Source organism: Bombyx mori, chromosome 14, assembly GCF_030269925.1.
Source record: "Bombyx mori chromosome 14, ASM3026992v2".
NCBI lineage: Eukaryota > Metazoa > Arthropoda > Insecta > Lepidoptera > Bombycidae > Bombyx > Bombyx mori.
The window spans coordinates 12,421,860-12,447,512 of record NC_085120.1 but is presented as its reverse complement, the minus strand read 5'-3'; the positions used below and the strand labels follow the sequence as shown (position 1 = coordinate 12,447,512).

General features: G+C 38.5%; 3 protein-coding genes across 6 annotated transcripts in view; 2 read left to right on the top strand and 1 right to left on the bottom strand.

Moving 5' to 3' along the window:
* Positions 1-931: 931 nt before the first annotated feature.
* LOC101739390 (protein YIPF2) lies at positions 932-6,533 on the top strand. Its single transcript, XM_004923760.5, has 5 exons — positions 932-1,071; positions 2,316-2,466; positions 2,677-2,855; positions 5,169-5,369; positions 5,774-6,533. Exons 1-5 carry the CDS (start codon positions 1,024-1,026, stop codon positions 6,104-6,106), a joined length of 912 nt encoding a protein of 303 aa, XP_004923817.2. The 5' UTR covers positions 932-1,023; the 3' UTR covers positions 6,107-6,533.
* Positions 6,519-20,187, bottom strand: LOC101739253 (uncharacterized). Its single transcript, XM_038015341.2, has 12 exons — positions 19,559-20,187; positions 18,807-19,426; positions 15,363-15,457; positions 15,008-15,135; positions 13,865-14,118; positions 12,822-12,982; positions 11,817-11,952; positions 11,042-11,273; positions 10,560-10,725; positions 9,462-9,559; positions 8,568-8,732; positions 6,519-7,767 (listed from the first exon to the last, which is right to left on the bottom strand). The coding sequence occupies exons 1-12, from the start codon at positions 19,665-19,667 to the stop codon at positions 7,652-7,654; spliced, it is 2,280 nt and encodes a 759-aa protein (XP_037871269.1). The 5' UTR covers positions 19,668-20,187; the 3' UTR covers positions 6,519-7,651.
* A 376-nt stretch (positions 20,188-20,563) lies between these two features.
* The window catches only part of LOC101743921 (cytokine-like nuclear factor N-PAC), a 79,039-nt gene continuing 73,949 nt past the window's right edge, over positions 20,564-25,653 (top strand). For all 4 annotated transcript variants that reach the window (XM_062672218.1, XM_038015447.2, XM_038015446.2 and 1 more), the window contains exons 1-4: positions 20,564-20,692; positions 20,779-20,815; positions 21,145-21,227; positions 24,886-25,012. In XM_062672218.1, coding sequence (XP_062528202.1) covers positions 20,658-20,692; positions 20,779-20,815; positions 21,145-21,227; positions 24,886-25,012 — 282 coding nt within the window. In that variant the 5' untranslated portion in view covers positions 20,564-20,657. The remainder of the gene's footprint in view (positions 20,693-20,778; positions 20,816-21,144; positions 21,228-24,885; positions 25,013-25,653) is intronic.

The following is a 25,653-nucleotide window of genomic DNA, read 5'->3' as shown; positions in this document are numbered from 1 at the left end:
GAAATTTGTTAACTCCTTTTCAGCGGTGCGCGAACGTGTAGAGACGCTTCAAGATAAAGCTAAAGGGTATGCTGATCGTTCGAGACGGCCCATTGAAACATTCAACGAAGGTGACATGGTTCTCATCAAATCACACGTCCTCAGTAAGAGCGCTAAGGGTCTTACTTCTAAGTTTGTTCCAAAACGCGATGGTCCGTATCGCATCGTTAAAAAGGTCAGCCCTACTACTTACCACGTCGCGCATGTTGACAAACCTGATGAAGTTTTAGGGAAATATCATGTGAACGATCTCACTCTATACCGTGAGAATCAGAGTGATGCTCTTCCGCGGCCGGTGATGCCTAAAAAGAAACGTGGTCGTCCCCCAAATAATGTTAAAACAGATTCTCGAGTTCCAGGGCATATGACGACACGGCATGCTGAACCATGTGCTGAAGCTCCACGTCTTTCTCCCGCAGCTGGTGGTATGGTTGGTCTTGCGCCTGTCCCTCAGCCCAGTAGTAATGAGATGCTAGTCCAGGAGCGAGGGCGTCCTCCAGGACTAGAGGGGGAGTATGTAGCAAACCGACCGGTACGTCACTCTCGCGGCCGTATGCCCGCTCGCTATACATAGTTAGTATCTATGTCAATCTTGTAACAGTGTATAATCTATGTTCCGGGCGCTTCCGTTTTGAGTGCGAATAGCGTGCGCCCGCGTCTAAATGTAATTATTGTTTAAAATTGAAAATTGTTTGTGATAAAGGAAGATTAAAATTCGAAATTCGATATTGGTGACTAACCCATAGTTTTAAATACCCCTGAGATCTACCCCTCACTATAAGTGTTATATTCGTTGCAAAATCTTCCATTTTTTGTAGTTTAATAGTAGAATGTTGAAAGTTCACAAAACAACTCTGAATATGCATGATAATAGCTGCTAACTTATAAAAAATCGCGTTTCAAATTAACTTCCTGTGGTGGTAATTATTTTAGTGCTAGAAACTTTGCTCTCTTTTATTTATTTGATAATAATAGAAGACGACTATGATTTATAAACGTTATTTAGTGTTTGAACCAGCATATATATTAAAGGTAAGTCTCAGTTGTTATTGGTTTTAATGTATTTGATTAAATAAAAATACATGTAAAAATCTGTTGTTTTTGGGGATATTGGGGACGTCTTAGGTACAAATAACAACGAAAAAGGGGTCAATTGGGATGAGAATACGTGAAATGGAAACGACCTAAGTATAAATAGGTACAGGTTTGTAGGGTTGTCTATGTAGTTATAACAATATTTTTTAAATTTGTTGGTAAAAATCTGGTTTATTCGAAGCGAAATTGGGAATAAGTCATTAGTTGAAATAGATAAGCAATTTAATATAAGCAAGTCGATTTTGCAGAGACATGTAACAAGATCAATGAAATCTCAAGGTGGACAAAAATGTCTAAGTAATACATAATAAAATATTTAATATTTGTTCAGAGTGGGGGTATTCATCTAATTAATGCATGGAATAACCGACACACCTAATCTCTTAACCCAGATAGAAATATCAGCACTGTCGATTGCACCTATAATTGAGGTGATGTCTGCTATGTACTTTTGTCAGTTTTTCAATTTTTTTTATTGATAATCACTTTGTTGGTGCAACTAAATAAATAAATAAATTAAAACTATATATAAAAATAAAAGTAGTGCCAACCCTAGCAAATTTCTCATTTCGTCCCAATTAACCGCAATTTTCGGGTAAATAGGGATTACACCTATTTTTGCATTTTTTGCTTAAACTGGAATGCTAGTTGCATAATTTTAAATTAGACAACAAAGATGCCCCCAAGACTCAATCATTTTGATCCTGATATAGCATTCTATACATCAACAACTACCTTAAAATTGCTCATAAAGTTGGAATTTGTCCCTAATCGCCCCATTTTACGGTATAGTTTTTGCTGACATCCCCAGATTATAGTTCCATTGATGTACGATAGATGGCATGTGAATAGTGTAAAGAAACATAGCTAAAGAAACTAGGAATCGTACCTACAAGTGATTCAAAAGCGACTTTAGTGAATTTTAAGAGTCCGTAAATACTGAAGCATAAAATAATTGTAAAGTTTCGTTTCTTGGTCTGAAACAATATCGATTTTTATACTTTAGCAATAACTTGGAATTTAATGTACGACGTTAACATTTTGACAAGCCAATATTGTACAGTGAAATTTTCTAAAATTTGTTTGATTTCGTTTTTCTAATAAAATTATATTTAAGAAAACATTCTAAGTGACCGGTCACCATGTCGAACGTCCATACGGGCGAGTTGTTAAATTTCCAGGACTATTCCCCGGAACACAATGAGCGAACTGCGCGTATTGATGTAGAGGCAGTACATACAAATCAATACAATAATAGTAATATTTCTAATCAAAATTACTCCTTTGACGAAACGCCCGGAGCTGTTCCAGAAGCAGAGACTCAACCTCAATGTAAGAATTTGGTTTTTTTTCTAGAAATCGAAATCTTCGAAGCTAGTACTAAAACATTATTTCATTGCTTTTTCTCCAGCTGTATGCTGTGCAGTCTTTTCTGTAAATATATCTAAAGAATAAACATTTTCAAAGTACTGTACAGTAAAATAAAACTTGTTAATTTAGGCATTTGTAATATATTTAATAAAAAAGTATTTATTATTTTAGCGAATCACAACTTCTGGACAATAGAGTACTATCAGAAATACTTTGATGTGCAGACCAGTGAAGTTGTGGAGAGGATTATATCATCAGTATTGCCCCAGAAAGTCTCTAGAAACTATTTTGATGAGAAGATAAAAGGCAAACCCGACTTGTATGGACCTATCTGGATTTCATTGACTCTGGTAATGGGCACCTTAAATCTGTGTTAATTGATGAGGCACAATATTCAGCTAAATTATATAAACCGAAACAAGAAATATAAATTCTAAAAGGCAATTTTGTAGTCCTATACATTTTCAATTACATTTTGCTAAATGGTATTCCTTAGTGTATTAAAAATGTATGATAGTCTGACTTTATAATTTATATTTACATGAATCTCGTTTGCATGTGTGATTAAAACTCTTAGTTTTAATGAAATACTTTTAAATAGTTTACAATTTTTGTCGTTATGGATGCCCACCATCATCCTTCATAATAAAATGACAATAAAATCCAATTATTAAAATGTAAGTAGTTTTTTGTCAATTGTAAAATGTATGTGACTTGCAAATAGAAGTGATGAATTTAGGCTTGATGCCGCCCTAAGCCCTGTTTATTATGCCACTCTTAATGTTAGAATAAATCTTATTAATATTGAACCAATATTTTTAATTTAAATTTAAAATAATAATAATTAAAAAAGGAAAATAAAAAATAACAACTTATTTTCAAAGGAGACTGTCTCTACTTTTTTTGTCTCTGAAATTCTGACATTTCAAAAATTTTGCCGCTCCTCATGCACTCTAAGTCCGGGTTCCACAGGCTTAAGTGGCAACTGTCATCACTGTTACCAAGATCCAAACAAAATATTACTTTTTTTAGAGTAATCTTACCTTCAATCTTATTTTACAGTAACTAAAGTTTCCATTACAGTTTTTTAAAGTAGTTTAATCTTGACTACAACTGATGAGGTTTATGAAATTTACCAAATATCCACATTTATTATTCATTTAGGCATAGATCAGGAAATTACATGTTGTATACATCTATAAGTATAATGTAGTGTTAAATTGTTAGTGCTGCATATGTGGCACTGATGGCTGTGATTTTTATATTTTTAACCATATTTTGCATTGATATGAAAACTTCTGAAATCTTACAGTGTGCTTTCTCAATTGTCTTATGGCTTTTATGTTTTAATATAAAATACAGATATAAGCAGGGTAGTGCTACCCATCCGCATAGATTCACAAGACACTACCACCCAGTTCTCACTTCAAGCACATTTATTCGGGCTTTAAGTGTCGAGCACACACAGCTCTAGAAATTTTCTCATTGAGAATTACTGGTGCTTTTATTTACACACATTTAAATCAATTAACAAGTTATTTTTTAAGATAACATGAAGCAATATTATATTGATGTTATCATCACATAAGTAACAAGGAAATGCTTTAAAATAGTTCAATGATAATGTTTATCTTCATAAACAAAAAAAGTTACAGTTTTTACTATTATGTGTTTTACCTTTGGTTTTTTTATTATTAAAAGTAGGCACGATTCCCAATCATTTTAGCTGATAGTAGTTTGCTATAGGAATAGGTGGGCACTACCCTAATTTCTAAGGAAAACTTTTGGATTGTGTGTGTTTAAACTTCTATGAAGAAAATCCAATGCAGCGATAAAACAAGACTATCATTGTACAATGCTCTACGACTGGTAATCATTTCGCGGACGCTATTTATTCGCTATCTTAGTTTCGGAAAAAGTACCTATAAAATTAAACTGTTCAAATGTTTTTGTTTATCAGAGTTGATAAAGTTTATTACATTTTTATGACGTAATAAACTATAATGTAATAAACTTTACTGTTACAAGCATACAACCCACCTGATGGTGAGTGGTTACCGTCGCCCATGGACTTCAGCAATATCAGGGGCAGAGCCAAGCCACTGTCTACCGCAAGCTTTTTTAATTTAAAAAAATCGAAAAAAGTAACAATATATTAAACTATTAATTTTTCGAAGTCTGACTAATAAAATCCAACCTTTTGAAAAGTTTCAGAGTTATTACTATTCTTCTTTAAAAATTATAATTTTATGTGATAGTTTTAGTTTCAAAAAAAGAAGAACTTCCAATTTTTCTGTTACTATTTATTAATATACATAGGTTGATCAAATCCAGTCACAGCTTGTGGAGTGGTTAGCGGAGGCACTAGATCATTTGAAGTTTTTTTCTTTTCTTTTTATAGTTAAACATACATTTCATAAATAGTTTTTGTCCCTGTTATATAATTATTAATTTAATAGAGTTTATATTATAATTTACAGAGTATTATTTGTAGTTCTGCAATAAAAGTGTTTTTAATTCTCATCCTATAACATTATTTTAATTTTAACTAATCAATGAAGTTTTGTAGAAAACAAGTCAAAAAAATCAAACCTGTTGCAAAAAAAACATGCTTATTTCATTTATCACAATCTCACAAAAAAATTAACACTTTTTTCTTACAGATCTTCACAATTGCCGTGAGCGGGAACATAGCAAGTTATCTACAGAATGTTAACAAGGCAGTCCACTGGCGCTATGATTTTCATTTGGTGTCTTACGCAGCAACAGCCATAGTATGTTACGTTTGGTTGGTCCCTCTGGCACTGTGGGGTGTCTTGAAATGGACTACGCTTCCCGATGGACAAGATGAGATTGAGACGCAGGTTCGTATTTTGTTTTTTGCTGCCCCTCCCTTCTAACCGAAATGCATCTATTTTTGTGTATTTGAAATAAAACTGTTGTATTCTTTGCACAAGGAGCACTGCTGCTTGAGATACAGGTTTTATCACTTAGTTCAAGCACAGATGCAAATTATGATTGTGTTTCTACTTCTATGTTAACAATAAATAAATAAATTACTGCTTCACGACTGAAATAGGCAGGGTGGTGGTACCTATCCGTGTGGACTCAAAGAGGTCCCACATCCAGTAATTTTTTATATATTTAAAACTAGACGTTCATACATCTAATGGTATATAAATATATCCCCATTGTTCATCTTGAAATATGTTTATGATAGTAGTAGTTTCAGACACAACAGCTCCGTTATAATAATTTTTTTTTTCAGACCTCAAACTCTCCAACTATGATATCTCTCTTCTGTTTATATGGCTATTCGCTTTCCATTTACATCCCTGTGGCTATATTCTGGACCATCCAGATCTCTTGGCTCCAGTGGTTGTTTGTGTTGATGGCTGCCTTTGTGTCCGGAGCAGTCCTCATATTCTGGCTGCTGCCAGCTTTGAAGAAATCAAAATATTTTTATATACTTGTCGGATCTATTCTTGCTTTTCATTTCTTGTTGGCAACTGGTTTTATGTTATACTTCTTTCACGGACCAAACGCAGTAAGCGCTCCTGGCGTGCCAGTGACACCGTCAGTGGCTACTATAGCTCCATAATTTGTGACTTCTCCAAGTCATTTACATACATAATGTATAATTATATTTTTAATTAAGTACATTGATAGCGGTAGGCAGCGGCTTGGCTCTGCCCCTGGCATCGCTGAAGTCCATGGGCGACGGTAACCACTCACCATCAGGTGGGCCGTATGCTCGTCTGCTTACAAGGGCAATAAAAAAAAAAAAAGTATTAACATACAGCATGACTAAAGCCAATAAATTTATGAAATCTTTTGCGTTGTCTTTAATGACCACAAGTCTATTGAAGGAAATCAGTTTCTTGATTTTACTGTCTTAAAATATATTTCTTATTTATTATATAGAATTATTGTGATATATTCTATTCATTTTTTTTTCACATTCCTAGAAAAATGTAAGTTTACTAGCATTATTATGCAAGAAATAAAAAATATTATATAAAAACAAATTCGTTTTATTCAAAACAAAATCATTAAAAACATGACGTTTCGTTTGAAAACTTAAAAAGAACAAATAAATTATGGTGGATTTTCATTAATTGTTGAACATATCATTGGATCATATCGGAATCCAGCCTAAAATATTTATATTTATTACATGTTTAAATTATAACACAGAGTTGACATATTAGTATGTAGGTACCGAACGCGCGTTACATTAGAAGTGCAAAAGCCGTCGCTGCGACTCCCATTTGTCAAATTAAACTTAATTATGTGATTGTGATTGTATAAAAATACACTACTGAATATAGCACAGTTGCAATTATAGGCTGTTAGGTGAAGCTTTTTTTATGTATCTGGTACTGTGTTTAATTAAGAAAAATCACAAATAAACAACAACAATAATAAATGTATAATAAATAACATTGTATATGTTTGAATACGTCGTTGGGAGTTACATGAAGTTATCACAAGTCTGGTGGCATACTTACAAACCGCAACGCCACCGCACGAACCATAGTTTTAAAAACATCCAATGATAATCTGTACGTTTTGATAGTCACAAAACATATTGGTCAAGGGAATTTGATATTGTCACTACTCACGGACAGGCACGCCCTACTGTCATGCGCCCATTTTTTATTGCTTAAATGTATGGACGAGCTCACAGCCCACATGTTAAATAGTCACCAGAGCCCATAGACATCAACCATGTTAATGTCGCCACCCACCTTAAAACATGAGTTCTAAGGTCTCTAAATGCATTACTGCTTTACGGCAGAAATAAGCAAGAGTGGTGGTACCTACCCGCGCGGACTCAAGAGGTCCTACCACCAGTCATTACACAAATTATAATTTTGTTTGATTTTTATTACACGATGTTATGCCTTCACTGTGGAAGCTTATCGTGGACATTTGTTAGGTACATATTTCATTGGAAAACAATGGTACCCGCTTGCGGGATTCGAACACCGGTGCATCGCTACATACGAATGCACCGGACGTCTTATCCTTTAGGCCACGACGACTCACAAAATATTATTGGCATTAAGATCTTGGCGTTGTCCATGCAGTGGCTTGCTACTCTTGCTGTCCGTGTAGGCGGCGTGTGCTCCTCCACCGATGTTTAATCTGATATGGTGAAGTCTTTGAAGCTGTCCAGCCAGGGCGTGTTGTGGAAGGAGGGGGGCGCGTGGGGCGGCGCGGCCTGCAGGGGCAACGACAGCTCCGAGAGCATGCTGGCTGGAACGTCACATCATACTTTGAATGTGATCTTTTTTTTATTGCTTAGATGGGTGGACGAGCTTACAGCCCACCTGGTGTTAAGTGGTTACGGTTATAGATATCTACAACGTAAATTATAGGTTATAGATATCTACAACGTAAATAGTTACAACGGCTGCCCCACCCTTCAAACCGAAACGCATTACTGCTTCATAGCAGAAATAGGCAGAGTGGTGGTATCTACCCGTGCGGGCTCACAAGAGGTTCTACCACCAGTAAATCTCAGAATCATAAGGTCGTATTCATTATTTGCTAGAATCGCTTTTGTACCGAATTGTAAATTTTCCGTTTCTTTCTAAACATGTCAGAATTAAATTTAATTCGAATTTATGTAAAATTCATATCATGGATATTCGATCTTATGTCTTTGATGTCGAAAAATATTAGAAATAATAAGATAAGAAGAAAAGATATAATGTAATCAATACAAATAATTGACTATTTGTAATTTGACTTTTTGGTGGGAACGCGAGGAGCGATGTTGAAAAATCTCAGTAAATGACCACCGTTTTGAGATTATATTTTATCACATATCATCTCATTTGTAAATTTAATTCGTTTTTAATCATCTTATGTAGCAATTAGTTTCCTTTTTTTTCGTTTTTTATTATTCATAAACTGTAAACAATTAAAACGGCGAATTATGAAAATCTTGACGCTGGCTAATGCACAAACTGTACCGGAGCCAAAAAATAAAGAAGAAGACTATTGGTATCCGTACGGGACGCCGGTTGGGGGGAGGGCGGCGGAGCACTCACAGTGGACGTCGCTGTGCGGGTAGTCCTTCAGGATCTCGCAGAACTGAATGAGGTGTCCCTCGTTGTGCTTGAGGAGCGCGGCGAAGTCCGCGTCCCGCATCGAGCACTGGTACAGCATCTGCACGCCGCAGCGACACGCCGCCAGCAACTCCTCCCACGCACGGTCTGTGGGCAGAGGACCGGCTCACGGTGTCGACTTCCGTTGTGTATCAGTTAATGAACTGATGTTGGTGGTAGGACCTCTTGTGAGTCCGCGCGGGTAGGTAATACCCTACCTATTTCTGCCGTGAAGCAGTAATGCGTTTCGGTTTGAAGGGTGGGGCAGCCGTTGTAACTATTCTTGAGACCTTAGAACTTATATATCTCAAGGTGGGTGGCGCATTTACGTTGTGGATGTCTATGGACTCCAGTGACTACTTAACACCAGGTGGGCTGTGAGCTCGTCCACTCATGTAAGCAATAAAAAAATGGTGATTTCATATTGTGTTTAACGGTATATATATTTATTGTATGTATATAGTTTCTCTAATAATGTGTTGTTAATAGTACACCGCAACATACCTGCTGTATCTTTATCTGTCCAGAATTTCGGGTAATTAAACGGTTGTCTGGAAGAGATCGCTTTTAGCGATAAGACCGCCTATTGTACAAACATATCTGCTTGTTGACTGTTTTCTGATGCCCCTCTCTCTCTCTCTCTCTCTCTCTCTCTTCACGCAAAGATTTAATTTCGTGTACTACATCTGTTATTGACGTTTTAAAAGCCAGAATCAAGACTTCAAAAATAATTTTGATGGCAACACGATGTGTCGGTTGCTCTTAAAATTATAATTATATGCCATATATAGGCCACATTGGTTCCGTGACGCGGCATAAGCAGTACGAGTAGCCTACCGGATGTCGCTCCCGCTGCAGCGTGCTCACGGAGGCTCACGGCGCAGGCCCGGAGGCTGAGCACGGCGGTCTGCACCAGCGCGAGCGGACAGCTGCACCTGCCGACACCAGAACACTTTACATTCTCTCATTACATTACTTACATTTTGTTTCGTCGTCATAACCTTGAATAATCATCAATAGCAAATAGCAAACTCTCGGATAACAACTGAGTTACCAATTCCAGTCTACATTTAGCTTTGTCTCCAGAAAAAAAAACACGTGTGCAATTCACACGTGGTAGAAGTGAAACCTTCGAAAATTAAAATACAATTATCCTAAATGTCTAAGTATATGTAAAATTTTATCATTAGTGAATATTTGTAAATCATTTTTTTTTTTTTTTTTTTTTTTTTTTTTTTTTTTTATTGCTTAGATGGGTGGACGAGCTCACAGCCCACCTGATGTTAAGTGGTTACTGGAGCCCATAGACATCCACAACGTAAATGCGCCACCCACCTTGAGATACAAGTTTTAAGGTCTCAAGTATAGTAACGACGGCTGCCCCACCCTTCAAACCGAAACGCATTACTGCTTCACGGCAGAAATAGGCAGGGCGGTGGTACCTACCCGCGCGGACTCACAAGAGGTCCTACCACCAGTAATTACGCAAATTATAATTTTGCGGGTTTCATTTTTATTACACGATGTTATTCCTTCACCGTGGAAGTCAATCGTGAACATTTGTTGAGTACGTATTTCATTAGAAAAATTGGTACCCGCCTGCGGGATTCGAACACCGGTGCATCGCTCAACACGAATGCACCGGACGTCTTATCCGTTAGGCCACGACGACGACAAATATAGTGAGGTATATATATATATATACCTCACTATTATAGTGAGGTTTTATAGTGAGGTAGCGCCCTCTGTGAATTGATACTTTAACTTCACGTATAATGTGTTCTATCTCATTCTCTCGCCGGCTGAATCCTACACATTTATGTGTGGACTTACTTTTTCGTTTCGTTTCATTTCGTTTCATCGAGTTTGAAATCACAATGATTCTAAAGAAGTTTCACTTCAAAAAGTATAAGAAATCGAGCTCTTAGTGGTTACCTGGATTTGTCGGGAAGCAAGCTGACGCCCCGGGGGTACAGGCCGCTGAACAGCAGAAGCAAGTCCCCGGCGATACCGGCGACCGCGCGTCCCCCCCACCCCTCCCGCCCCGCACGCCTCAGGCAGACTTTTATCTGCGTCAGAAGCATCTGCATGGCGCACGGTCCTGAAATAATTAATGCGTCTCCATTTAATGTTTTGTAAAGGGTTCTGGTGAGGCGGGCCTGCGGTCGCTCTATTCCATATCGACGTTTGAAAGGCAAACGTGACTAAGCGACGATGAGTGAACTTTACAGTAGACTAATTTAAAGTTGAAATACCTGAACAAAAATTATTTTTAACGGATCTAGCTGTAGGATTGAAATGATTTTAATAGACCTAGAAATATATTTTTTTTGCGCATCGAATATGGTTATTGCCTATCGTTTAAGTAGAAAGCAGTTATTGTCGCTTAGTCACGTTTGCTTCGATATGCTGCGTACCTTGGTCCCGCTCTTGTTCCGACTTCTCCAGGCTCGTCCCGGGACAGAAGGCGCCTGCAAGTCCGCCCCGGTGCGACAGTCGCGCGGCCGCCCGTAGTGTCGCGCGGGACACGGCGGGCGGCGGCTTCGCCCTTATTATAGCGGTGAGGACGCCCCGCGCCGCCCGCGCCTCCGCGCCGGCGGACACGTGCGCCGCGGCCAGGAGCACCCCGGCGTGCGGCGCCGCGCAGTGCTGCAACAGAGTGCTTACTGCAGCCCATAGACATCTACAACGTAAATGCGCCACCCATCTTGAGATATAAGTTCTAAGGTTTCAAGTATAGTTACAACGGCTGCCCCGCCCTTCAAACCGAAACGTATTACTGCTTCACGGCAGAAATAGGCAGGGTGGTGTTACTTACCCGCGCGGACTCAGAAGAGATCTTACCGCATGTAATGCCTGCCTACCTGGCTCTCAGTATTTAAGCAGGCCGACCATTTTCAATTGTATATTTTTTAATGTCAGTATGTCCTAGATGCAACCCTCCGGCAAGTACCGGTATTCTGCCGATAAGCAGCCCCGTGTGCCAATATGAAGGCCGGGACCAGGACAATAGTCCGTGAACCGCAAGAGTCCGTGTGACTGGTTTCATATACGCTTTAATTAAGCCTCTGTTAACCACGAGCCATCTCAGCAGTAATAGCCCATCCAAAGCTATTTAAAAAAGAATTAAAAAAAAATGTTTTATATTATCTTGAATTGAAGAAGAAATAATTCTAAGGAATAGAAACTTACAGATTTTTGTATAAGAGAGCATATCTCGTGGAGCTGGGCCAGCAGCCCGTCCCCCGCCCCCCGCGCGCCCCGCACGTACCCCAGCGCCCCCGCCGCCCGCCGCGCCTCTATGTCCTGCTCGTCCCGGTACAGCTCACTGCATTATGCCATGTATTTTAATGATTCCAAGAGTGGAAAAACCAAAATGTGTGTGTGTGTGTGCCAGTCACACACAGGGTAGAAATGAAACTTATAAATAAGATATAGATATACTACACGAGAGCATACATATGGACAATGTTTAGTGGACGATAGTGGGGATGCTACGTAGAGTCGCACAAAGATGGGACCGAGAACGTCTAATGTGTTCTATCTCATTCTCTCGCCGGCTGAATCCTAAACATTTATGTGTTTGCGCCTCTATGGACTTATTTTTTCGTTTCATCGGGTTTGAAATCACAACGATTCTAAAGAAGTTTCACTTCAATAAGTTGAAAATTCAACTTGTATCACGTGGACTTCAAAACTATTCGTTATTGAACTTCAGATCGTCAATGTACTTGAAATATTGTGTTACGAATCCTCGAGATCAGAAGCGCATAAGTCGCTTTTCTATGTACTAACAATGTTCGCTTAATAACTAAAAATGATGACCACAATTACTGACGCCTGCTAAAAATAGGCAAACATACACATATAGGATTTAGCCCGCAAGAGAATGCGATAGAATACTTCTGAATGTTTCACTTGTGAATTGAACCAGACCAGAAGCACCAGAAACGAGGTCTCAATAAGGACCAGTTTGCTTAGTGTGAGTTTTTTAACGCTCTCGATAGCGTAAAAGTTAACTAGATTTTGTATGGAGTTGGAACGTTTGCGTACGTTTGCCGCTAGGGGTGCTGTTCCAACTGCATACAAAATTGCGTTAACTTTTACGCTATCGAGAGCGTTAAAAAACTCGCACTAAGCACACAGACCAGCTGTCCCACGAATATAATAATATCATTAGTTATGAAGATTCCTCACGTGCTGGACAACAACTGTTCCCTGTCGACATGCACGAAGGTCGAGGCGCTCTCCGCGTACCTCTCGTCGATCTCCTTCTGGAAGGCTTTCGTCATCCTGCGCGATATGGAGACCAGGCGCTGCCGTGTCTCGTGCAATATTAGTTTTATTGTTTCGAATACCTGTGAGCACGGACATTTAAAACTGGACCTTCTTCATCCGTGAATTGACAGTAACGTCAGAAATAAAAAAAAAGACATGTGTGCAATTCACACGTGGTAGAAGTGAAACCTTCCAAAATTAAAATACAATTATCCTAAATGTCTTAAGTATATGTAAAAAATTTTCATTAGTAAATAATTGTAAAGTAGCGCCCTCTGTGAATTGATATTTTAATTTCACGTATAAAATCCTAAATTAAAATTCACTGCAAGAGCTTTCATATACACGTTAGTATTAAAAAATCTCACAGATGGCGCTGTATTAAATAGTATGTATATTTCTGTCTCATTCTTTGCTGGCTTCATCCTACACATTTTTGTATTTGTGTCTCTTACCTGTCGTTTTTTCCGTTGCATTCGGTTTGAAATCACAACGATCCTAAAGAAGTTTTCACTTAAAAAAATGGAAATAAAATTATTTGAGTTTTATTTGATTATTATATATATAATAAACATTGAATAAATAAATATTTAAATAAATATTTATTCAATGTTAGTCAATGACGAACTACTTTTCATCCTAAACAGTGTGCTTAGTGCAAGTTTTATAACGTTCTCGATAGCGTAAAAGTTAGGTCATACTTGTATGGAATTCCTCGCGGTGAGGGTAATGTTCAATCCAACATGGCTAACGTCATTAATGGTGTACCACAGGGTTCGATTATGGGCCCATTGCTATTTATTCTGTACAGCGCGGATATTATTGGTCATATCAATCATCAATCATGGTCATGATGGAAACCGAAACGCATTACTGCTTCACGGTAGAAACAGGCAGAGTGGTGGCACCCACCCGCGCGGACGCGGCCTCCACTAAGCACACTGGAAACATTTATTCCTCACCTTATAATAATTATTATCATCGGCAGTCCCGACTGCGATACTACATATATCCTCGTAAATGCTCTGAAGGTTTGTCCTCCTCGCACTTCGTTCGAGGGTCAGCCCGGACGGGATACCAGGGGACGTGCCGAGCATTCCACACTGGGCCGCGGTCTCCGGACACCTCCTTAAGTTCTCATTGTATTCCAGTATCGAAGGCTTCTTTACCGTTGGTCGAATAATGAGTGGCAGTATGTGACTCAGCTTTGATGAAGCTTAAAACGATAGTTGTAACGTTAATTTTTAATTCTTCGAAGAGTCGCTCAATATATCAGTTCATCATCATCATCATCATCATCATCATTCTCCTGCCCTTCTTCCAGTCACCTGGGGTCGGCACAACATGCTTTCTCCTTCCATACTCCTCTATCATATACCATTTTTTCGCTCACTCCCCTCTTACACATATCGTCTTTCACGCAATCCATTCATTTTTCCTTAAGTCTACCTCTTCCTCTATATATACCTCTCCTTCTTCTTAATATATCAGTTGTTTACTTTAAAGCCTTTTGAGACATGAGGTTTATGTAGTTTTGCGGCAAAAGTAGACTAGATGATACCTACTCGTGCGGCGTCATAATAAGCCCTACTCTAGATTCTATCTAGAAGAGAGCAGCCCCAGAACAACTTGCCCTCAGTCGGTGGGGAGCTAGGCGTCATGGGCATGTCGTGGGAGGAGCCACCCATCTTGAGATATAAGTTCTAAGGTCTCACGTATAGTTACAGCGGCTGCCCCACCCTTCAAACCGAAACGCATTTCTGCTTCACAGCAGAAATAGGCAGGGTGGTGGTACCCACCCGCGCGGACTCACAAGAGGTCCTACCATCAGTAATATTCAAATAAATATTCAAATGTTTACGATTAAAAACGTAGTCTTGAGTGACCATGAAGACTGCAATTATTAGAAAGGTTCAAAACAATTAGATTAAACAACCCATGTGATATTAAACCATTAAAGTAATTTTAATTATTGTGTTGTGAACTCACATTGTGATTAGGGTTTGCTTAATGTATATTTCACAGAAAAAGGTAATTTATTTAATGGTTCGATGGCTTTAAATAGCTACGTCTTAAAGTGTATATTTTTGTCTTATACTTTTAACCTGTAGGTATTCTCTTTGGTAGCTTCAGGAAGTGTAGTTTTCTCTCGGTTTGCGTTATGTCAGAGACCATCTTGACTTTTTTGCTTTGAGTTAAAGAGGAATTGACTCCGTTGGTTTTTGAGGTGTGGCTAAAAATGATAACTAATTAGATTTTATAAGAACCTGATTTGTTCATTGGTATTTCAATTCTTCTATAGTAAAAAATTAATTCATTCTTTTTATGCCCTTACAAATATAATTACTTATTACATTATCTTTACAATAAAAAAAAATATCATTAAAAAGTAATCAAATTAGTTATGGGTAGTTTTTTGGTAACATCAATATTATTGTTTACGGCAAAATAAATGATTACCTTAATGCATTATTTGAAATAGTAACTTGTGTTAAGTTGAGCTTGTTCGATTCTAATTTTTTACATCTGTCCTTAGCATTAATTATCTCGAGGTTCTGTGAACAAACATTCATCACTATAGCGGGTACAATCAGAATGTCCGAGCTCAGGAATCTCGTAAAAGTTATAAAAGCGTTAATCCGGACTTACGATTGTTATTCCACAGAATCAAACCAGATCAAAATGCGTTGTCTACAGAGGGACCTGAAATCTCGCCTAGACGAAACCCGTAAAACGATGTAGGGAAATTATTTAGAAGGACGCTCGCCCTGTCACCAAGCATATTGGCGTCTGTCTATCTAGGACTCTTATCGGAAGCCCAAGGCCACTATGCCTCCTCTCGTACATCCCTCAAGTCAACCCCGGCTTTTAATGACGATTCGGTGATTGCAAGAGCAGTGTACCAGCAGGGCTCAAGTCGCGGACTCCGAAAACACAGAGTTGTTCGACAGGGAGGTCGAGCGCAGAGCTTCCCTGCCAACTTCGAAAGCGTTACTCCCCAGTACCGTTAACAAATCTTTTTTTTTTTTTTTTTTTTTTTTTATTCCTACCTAAGCTGATAGCCCTAGCGGCTATTTCAGCGTAGCCTTAACTTTAGTAGGTGAGCTCACGGGGCTCAAACCTGACGATGTTGCTAACACGAACCCTAGCAAGAGTCGTGCTTCGCAGAATCTACCACCGGATCGGAAACGCGACCCACTGAGAAGATCCGGCGAGAAACTCAGTGGGCTGTGTCTGAGAGTTAATTTACTCGTCGAGCCCTTCGTCGCAAGCGACGGGTTCGACGAGAACGGTGACCGGTGCTTGAAGTACCTAAAAGCACCGTTAGTGGATCAGGAGGATCCGAGATGACGTGTTTAGGGCGACGTCGACTGCTTTCCATTCTGTCCGCAGGATCGGGAATGTAGTTACCGGCGGCCACGATGAGAGGGTTCTCGTGTCGTGCCGCTTTATCGAAGTGGCGCATGGACGCCGACTGAAGATACTTACTGATGGACTCTAAGTCCAGGTCGTCATGGAGGTCGACGTTCCTGACGAACCACGGGGCTCCGACGGCTATCCTGCAAAAACGGGATTGAATAATTTGAAAGGATTTTAAGTGTATGCGGGCCGCGTGAGCGAACACTACACTTGCATAGGTCATGACGGGGCGTATGCAAGTTTTGTAGAGTGTCACCTTATTTCTAAGGGACATTTTACTTCGCCTACATATCATCGGGTAGAGACGTCCTAGAATGAAGGCGGCACGGTCGCGTACCGTCTTGATGTGGGGGCGGAATGTCATCCTACTGTCGAGGGTGACGCCTAAATATTTGACCTTCGGGGCCCACGGTATGGGCTGGTCGAACATCGTGATTGGGCGAACGGCGGGGGCGGGGTTATTGACGCGCCTAGTCGGGAGAGGGATGCTCAGCGTGGTGTTCGGAGGGCGACCCCTTTTGAAGAGCACCGCTGTGCTTTTCGTGGGGTTAATGTCGATGCGCCACTTCCGGAACCACTGTCCCATGGTGGTAGCTGCGGTCTGAAGTCGTCGATGAAGCAACGCCTTCTTCCTACACGAGTAGTAGATGGCGGTGTCATCGGCGAAGAGCGCCAGATGGGTCTCCGGAGACCGGGGTATATCGTTGATATACAAACTGAATAGTAACGGGGAGAGGGCGGAGCCTTGCGGGACTCCGGCTGTGACGTGACGGGGCCGGGAACGCGTTCCCTCGACTCGATATCGGAACGAACGGTTCGACAAGTAGTCTCGTATGATGAGCACGAGTCTGTCTGGCACTCCCATGTTATACAGTTTGTATATCAAACCGTTGTGCCAGACTTTGTCGAACGCCTTCGCTATATCGAAGAAGAGGGCTCCTGTCGGAATGGGGTAACAAATCAAGGAAGAAATCGCGAACATACAACCACAGAAACCTACGAAATCCATAACCGCGTTTTTTAAATTTTACCCAACCAACTAATGATCATGTTGGTCTCCACCAGGTGGGCTGTGTGAGCTCGTCCACCCATTCAAGCAATAAAAAAAAAACAAAAAAAGAAACAGTGTACCGGAGGGACGCCGCCCCGTAGGGAGGCCCAAGTACCGCTGGTCTGACGTTGTGCAAGCTCCAAGTGTCAGACGGGTAAGGTGTTGCGCAGCGCCGGGATGAATGGCAAAGTTTATTGTCGGAGGCCAAGACCCACTTCGGGGTCATAGCACCAGCGCAGTAGTTAGCCCCTTTCGCGGATGACACGGCTATCTATTACTCGGATAGGAAGATGCCTTTCATGGATAGTAAGCACCAGACTGTAACCACCAATTTACGACAGTGGTTCCAGAAGTGGCGCATCGACATCAATCCCACGAAAAGTAAAGCCGTGCTCTTCAAAAAGGGTTGCTCTACCGACACCACTACTAGTATCTCGTCACGAATTAGGCGCGGCAACTTCAGTCCCGCCATTAAAATCTTTGGCCAGCCCATACCGTGGACCACGAAGGGCCTAGGTGTCACCCTCGATAGACGCACGACTTTCGGTCCCCACAGATTAAGTCCGTACGCAACCGAGCCTACTTGGTTGACCGTACCCTACGATCTGCGAGCGAAGTAAATTGTCCCTTCGTAAGAAGGAGGCTCTACAAAACTTGTATACGTTTCGTCATGACTTATACAAATGTTCGCTCACGCGACCCGTACACACATCAACTCTCTCTCCAGGTCTCGTCAAATCCCTTTTCTGTAGGATAGTCGTCGGAGCACCGTGATACGTGTGGAATGTCGACCTTCACAAAGATCTAAAGCTAGAACTGATACATAAGTACCTTAAAGTACCTTAAAGACGTGACACAACAACCTCATATTGTGTCTGAGGCTATTTGCATGATCGATCCAGACGACGGGCCAAAGCAAAGTCGCTGTCGCCCGAAACATGTCGTACCCCCCGGATCCACTCTCTCTCCACACGGTGCATTTAGGCCCTTGAAGGGCCTGGTCACCATCCTTATTGAACTCGTTGATTATAATGAGTTCAACGAGTGAACTAACCTAAAGCCACATCCCTGAGTTTCTCGCTGGACTTTCTCAGTGGGCCTCGATTCCAATCCTGTAGTAGGCTCTGCAAAGCACTGCTCTTGCATCTGCACTAGCTCTAGTGTTAGAAAATTCTCTCAGCTGGGTCAGTGAGCCCGTCTACGCATAGCTTGGTGGGCCCCTTAGGCTACCAATGAATAGGTAGGAAAAAAATAGCAGCTAAGCGGTTGCTTAAATTTTTCCTAATGTAAAGTTATTGAGAATTTGTATATTCATACAAAAATAGTTTTTTTTTATCTAATTGAAAACAGTAAAAACTATCATACTGATAAAACAAAATTGTTGTATTTCATTGCAAATTGAACAGAATCAGAATCATTTGTCATATACGAACCTTAAAATCTAATTGGGTCCTTAAATCATGCATCTGATTGTTAATAGCATTTATTTTCTCTGTCCATTCCATCTGCAGTTTTTCTTGCACATTCATTTTCTCTAGCCTGGCACTGTCAGCGGCAACTTGAATACTTTTTAGCTGAGTCCTTAGTATTGAGGCTTCACCTTCTTTAGTTACACATTTTTCAATTAATTTTCCATTTTCAGATTTCAATTTGACATTTTCCTCTTGTAGTTGAAGTAACTGCTTATAAATAGTTTCAGAATCCTGTTTCTCGTATATCTTGTCATTCATAATTAAATTGTCAGGTACATTCACTTGCAAGTTATCTTTCATTAGTTTATTTGCTATGCCTGGTAATGGGGATGAAATTCTGTTGCATTTTTCTTTTAATTGTGTAGATATTGAATTCGTGGGATTCAATGTTGGGGTTTTGAATATGTTTTTGGAAGTGCTTGGCTGTGGAAGCTGTGTGCTAGTTGAAGCCGGCGGTATAAACATACTGTAGTTGGGAAGTTGGCTATCGTTGCAGGCATTTTCACAGACCTGACTGGCCATGAGTAGCATTTCGTCATCTTCCTCGTTACCCCAAGAGTTTGATTGTGTAAATTGTGTATCTGAAGATATTAACGTTTCAGATCATTATTATTCTACAAAACAAGTTATTTTATTTCCGATGATAAAGACAAGATTTTAATTAGTATTTCATGGTATTTCTGTCATGACTTTATTTATGAGAATTTATATACCTTTTACGGATGTATTTTGACTCATAGGGAAGTTATGATCAGTTGTGCTCCAGTCCAATTTAGCTTTTTTTCTCTCTCCATAATTCTGCTGGAAATATCTTTTAGACATTTTTTTTGTTAATTATTTTATTATTAGATAGATTATTTAATTATGTAAATGTATCTGCGTGCATTGCAATTAAAAAATTTTAAACACTATGTTTAACATCTTATTTTTTACTTTGAATTTTGACGGAGCCTGGTAATTCCGGTTGTCGGTTGTCAAGTTAAGAATTGTCAAATGTCAAATGAGATATAAATAGGGATAAATAGAAACTATTAATAACGCAACGTAACGAATCCACAATCTCCAATAAATTTCCATTAAAAGTAGGGACAATGGTCAGCTATGTGTTCTCCTATCTAGTTATTTGATTCTGACCAAGCTCTAGGGTGGTACTAATATTTCTATTACTTTAATAGATACCTAGCATTGTGTTCACGACTAATCACTACCCGAACGATAACAATGAGTAAATAATTTAATTGAAGTAAAAAACAACTACTGCATTTTATGTCTCCAGTGATGGTATCTTTAAATGTAAGGGTTGTTTATTTCTGTTCGGTTGTCAAAGCCACTGTAATATGAAAATATGCTATTTGAAAATGCTAAAACTTCGTTGTAATTTATTATTGTATCTATTAGATCTGGACTACTCAATAAGTTAAAAAACTCTTTAGATAGGTAGCTAGTTTTTTATTCCTATAAATATTTTTTGAATAATGATGAAAGTCGCAACCCTATTTTTCGTTTTTGCGACTCTGACTTCATTAGCATTCAGCCAAACTATTAATTCAATGTTTTACTTTAATGATATCAGCTTTTTATCAGGCAAGCAAAGAAACGATGAATTTTAATAACCAAGTGTGTCATTATTAAAAATACATTTTTTATGTGTTTCTAATAGGTTTTTGGGATTAGCGGAAAAGCGGCCATAGAGTAGAAACTATATTTTATTATAGTCCTGTGGTGAAGCCAACAAGCTTCGCGTCTGTTTGTAATTGAATTTTGTCGCTGGTTTAGTTCGTGTTGGTTAATCGTTCGTAGTGCACGTAGATCATGTCTGAAGGATATAAACTTGGGGATTTAGTTTGGTATGTATTTGAAATTGTACATATCTTGTTTTTTTCATGTTTTTGTTGTAATACAGTGATGCTATAGCGTACTGGCTTTGTTTCAGGGCGAAAATGAAGGGTTTCAGTCCTTGGCCTGGCCGGGTAAGATGCTATTTATTTTCTACTTTCACATAACTATTAAAAGTTAGAAAATTGCACTGATAGATACAACATGACCATACTTTTGTCTTAATAACATTAATTTCACTAATAGTGATAATTATCATTTAAAATCATGTTACCAAAATAACATAATTATGGGCGGGAAATTAATAAGATAGCTTTCTGACGTTTAATAATTCTTCAAAAGCGATTTAATACGAGTTATCGTAATGAATAAATCGTGTTTTCAGTACAGGTGATGTTTCAAATTTTGTTTTGATTCAAATGATAAAATGTATAACCTAACTATGATCCCTGATAATTTCCAGGTAGCGGTTCCCACTCCTGAACTTAGAACGCCGAAGAAGGCCACCAACGTACAATGCATTTACTTCTTTGGTACAAATAACTAGTGAGTATGGAATGAACAGTGATAAATTTTAGCCGTCACATCTTAGTGACATGCATTCAAATTTCATTTTATTGTAATGAATATCAATATTGTCCAAGATAATGATGTACTAGAGACTAATGAGATAGTAAGAATATGACTAGTTATAGAACTTAATGCTCTAAAATAAAGATCAAACATGAAGCACAACAATTAAGGTGATTGCTTATGAAGACAGAACTTATGGCCGACCTAGTAAAAAGTGTTTGCTGTTACTAATGGTGACCTACAATATTCTAAGTACATCCAAGTCAGAATATACTACAAACATTCAATGTATACCATAGGTTTTATGTAATTTAAAATTTAATTGAGTTAATAGTTACATAGATCAAGGCAAATTAAAAGAAACATGTTGTTTTTTTATGTGTTCGAGTGTTTGTGGGCTTCAGTAATCACTGTACACCAAGTAGCCTTTATGTTTGTCTAGCCATTAAGTGTAATAAAGAAATCTACAATATTATTTTATAATGACAATATGTTAATTTTCAAAACTATCAAATAGATGATAAATATTGCAAACAAAATTTATCTGTATTATTAACCTTACTGAGAAATTGGTAAAAATATTCAATGTAATTACTAGAGTTATTTTCTTAGTACATTTTTCCAATCACACACTACAACCACTTCTGAACATCAAAATTGCTATTCACAACCGTTGGCACTATTAGTGGCATTATAAACATGTACTGGCCGGAATCAAAAAATATTCTGTACCGATATTCCATTTAAATATAAGCATCCGCTTTATGTTAGAAATACATAATACATACATAAATTGCAAAGCAGAAGAGGTAACCAGTTTTATATTTGTACTGAGAATTTCTTTTCTTGCCATCATTGACAGACAACCTGACGGTGAGTGGTTACCGTCATTCATGGACGTCTGCAATGCCAGGGGCACAGCCAAACCGCTGCCTACCACAGCACTTTCCACAAGCCTTGTTTGAAGAAAGGCATATCGTAGCAATTAATAAAAATTAAAATTTTCACAAATCCTGTGCAAAATGATGGTCACACGGGTGTGCGCCCTGATTTACAATTTCAAATGTAAACGAATAGTGAAGACTAGAAATTATTGAATTTGGTAAATTTTCGAGATATCTAGTAAAATTTTTGTAGTTAATTATCAAAAATCTTTTTCTCACTCTTCTATTATTTGTCATCGACGAGGACGACTAAATCAGCCTCCACGTATTTGATTCTGTGACTTCAAAGGTCATCGGCAGACTAAAAATAATCTTAAGAAGCCCGATGTGCAAGCGGAACAACCTAATTTGTGCGTGCGCATATCCTTTGGTACAAGGATTAAGCGACTTCCGACTCGAGATTGCAACGTATAACTGAATGGACCAGTTCAATGATTGAATTTGATGCCAAATCGAAAATTTGATCCTTAACCTTTAGGATATAGATACGTATAGAAAAATAGATTATTTTTAGCGTTGACGAACGAAGAAGCGAACGGACGAACTCGCAGCTCATCTTGATTGACGTAAAACGTGTAGTTTAGACTGGTGTGTCTAGAAACCTGAAATTTTGCACGCGAAGTCCTAAGACGTTTAAATAGGGAATTAGTGCTAGAGTGCGCGCAAGATAAATCTGCGCGCGACTGGTGGCGTGCATAATGTTGCCAGTTTGGCTAATATTCCTTCGTTTAATGAAGTGATGTCTTATTTTACAAACGAAAAGTAATTGAGATTTATTAGCAAAATACAGTTGATGTACTTAGGTTATTTCTTAGGTTATAATATAAAAAAGAAAATTAAAACGCAATAAGAATATTTTAGTTAGTTTAATAGTTTAGTTTATTTAATATATTGCAGTGTTTTTAAATTTGACATAGGAATGCTGCTGTAGTAAGTCAATGCTTACGATTCTGACATTTTCATCAGAAGTCACACTAGACTTGGCACTTCTTAAAACTGTAACCTGTAGTCCTTAGGATGCTTCTTAAAGATGTTTTGCCATATCTATGATCAATGTTTGTTTATTGTAGGGATTACCCTCCTCAGGATATAAAACAAATGTATTTTATGTCTTATAGTGCACTTATCAAAATCATCTAATTCAGTAATCATTTTCTTCCTGTTTCTTGTTTTTCCTGGAGTCACAATTTTTGAAGATGAGACTGCTGCTACATTACCCTCTCGAGTGATTTGGGTAACGGGGCGTTCGGAAATGCCTAAAACAAAATAATGCATCACATTATATTAATAAAGAATGAAGACAACTACAAATTGAATAATTATCCAAGAATTCGAGAATAATGCGGGAATTTTAATGAGTTGGTAGCCCCAAAAATTACCTTAAATGGTGACACAGGCTCGTTTTTGTCTCGTTCTTCTTCACAAGCAGGTTTTAGCTGCAAAACAATATTCCTGATAGCCTTTTTAATCAGAATTTAATCAGAAATCAGCCTTTTTAATTACTTAGAAAATTAATAAAAACACGGAGCACAAATATAGCGACACACGATTAGTTCCGATTTTGGCCGCGCGCAGATTTATCATGCGTGCAAGTTTTCAAATGTATCTGTTAATCGCAGGCGAATGAGCAGATCAATGGTATTAGATCTCGAGAACACTAATATTAGCCATTAGAATTAGTGATGCATACGCTTCAAGTTAAATAAGAGCTAAGGCGACTGGTAGTTTGTATGTAAAATCCAGCACGCACATCCTTTCATGTCCTTTTTACCATCGTGTCGCTTATCACCGAAGCAGAGTTCATCCATACTATCTGGAATTCCTTCGTTTAACCACGATGCGTTTCCAGAGATCTATTTTGCTACGTACCATCCGACTTTGGAATGAACTCTGAAAATTCCCTATTTCAAAGAAAATATGAGAAGAGTCTTGTTGTGTCCATTTACGACAGTGAACATTTACCCCATTGCAACGACAATTACAAAAATGCAACCTCCCCCCCTCCCCCCCCACTTTACCCTATGTAAGAGTTCGCTGAATAAAACTGCTGTACAACTTTACGTTTTTTTTTTATTTACAATTTAATATATTACCTTTAGTTAAATTTTAAGAAGTTAACATTCATGTGTTTGTAAATTGTATTTTTACGTCTACTAGTTTTTTTTAGACTTAATTTCAAGTCTGTTATTTACGAAGTTTCCAATACTTTAGTTTGGATGTATCACTTACAGTGGAAATATGAAACGCGCGATTAAATCGTAAACTTGGTTTTAACTCGTTAGAAAACACTAAAGTAAATACTAAATACATTAGTACTAACTAATTATCTTAAACAATCTATAGTGTGTATACGAAATAAATAATTATTGTGCAATAATCTCACTGTATTTATATTTAATACTATTTTCTTTTGTCAAATCTTTGGTTCTCTTAATCATAGAGAAACTTAATGTATTAATATTCCCATGTTTCAGTCTATTCATAAGATTTAAAAGATATTAAAAAATGTAAAAATAAACTCAAAAAAATCTCGATTTCGAGTCACGCACACATCAATATTACACAATGATCTTTTTGACCATCTACAATATACAGACACACTTCTAAGGATTAATTATAATGTGTAAATAGATAAACTAATTAACCATGCACGTACAATATTATAACTAATAATCAATGAAAACCAGTGCTTGGATCGAAGACATCAACATCAAGCCGTACCAAGAGTTTAAGGAGCAGTTGATCAAATCCTGCAAGACGGCTGCGTTTAAAGAAGCCGTGAATCAAATCGAAGACTTCATTGAACATCCTGAGGTCAGTGAATATATATTTATGGTCCGTGTTCTCGGACAACGACAAAATGTCTTTTTTTTATTGCTTAGATGGGTGGATGAGCTCACAGCCCACCTGGTGTTAAGTGGTTACTGGAGCACATATACATCTACGACGTAAATGCGCCACCCACCTTGAGATATAAGTTCTAAGGTCTCAAGTATAGTTACAACGGCTGCCCCGCCCTTCAAACCGAAACGCATTGCTGCTTCACTGTAGAAATAGGCAGAGTGGTGGTACTTACCTGCGCGGACTCACAACAGGTTCTACCACCTGTAATTACGCAATTTGTAATTTTGCGGGTTTAATTTTTATTACACGATGTTATTCCTTCACCGTGGAAGTCAATCGTGAACATTTGTTGAGTATGTATTTTATTAGAAAAATTGGTACCCGCCTAGGATTCTAACATCGGTGCATCGCTCAACACGAATGCATCGGACGTCTTATCCTTTAGGCCACGACGACTTTTCTATTTTTATTGTAAGTAAATATTGAATGATAGGCCCTGTCTCTGGGCTTAGAATGTCATCACCCAATCTTTTGCCGTTGGGTTTCGTAAAAAACGCCTCGAAATTCACCAGAGAATGGACAGCTCTCGCTGAGTATTATAACCTGGTGCG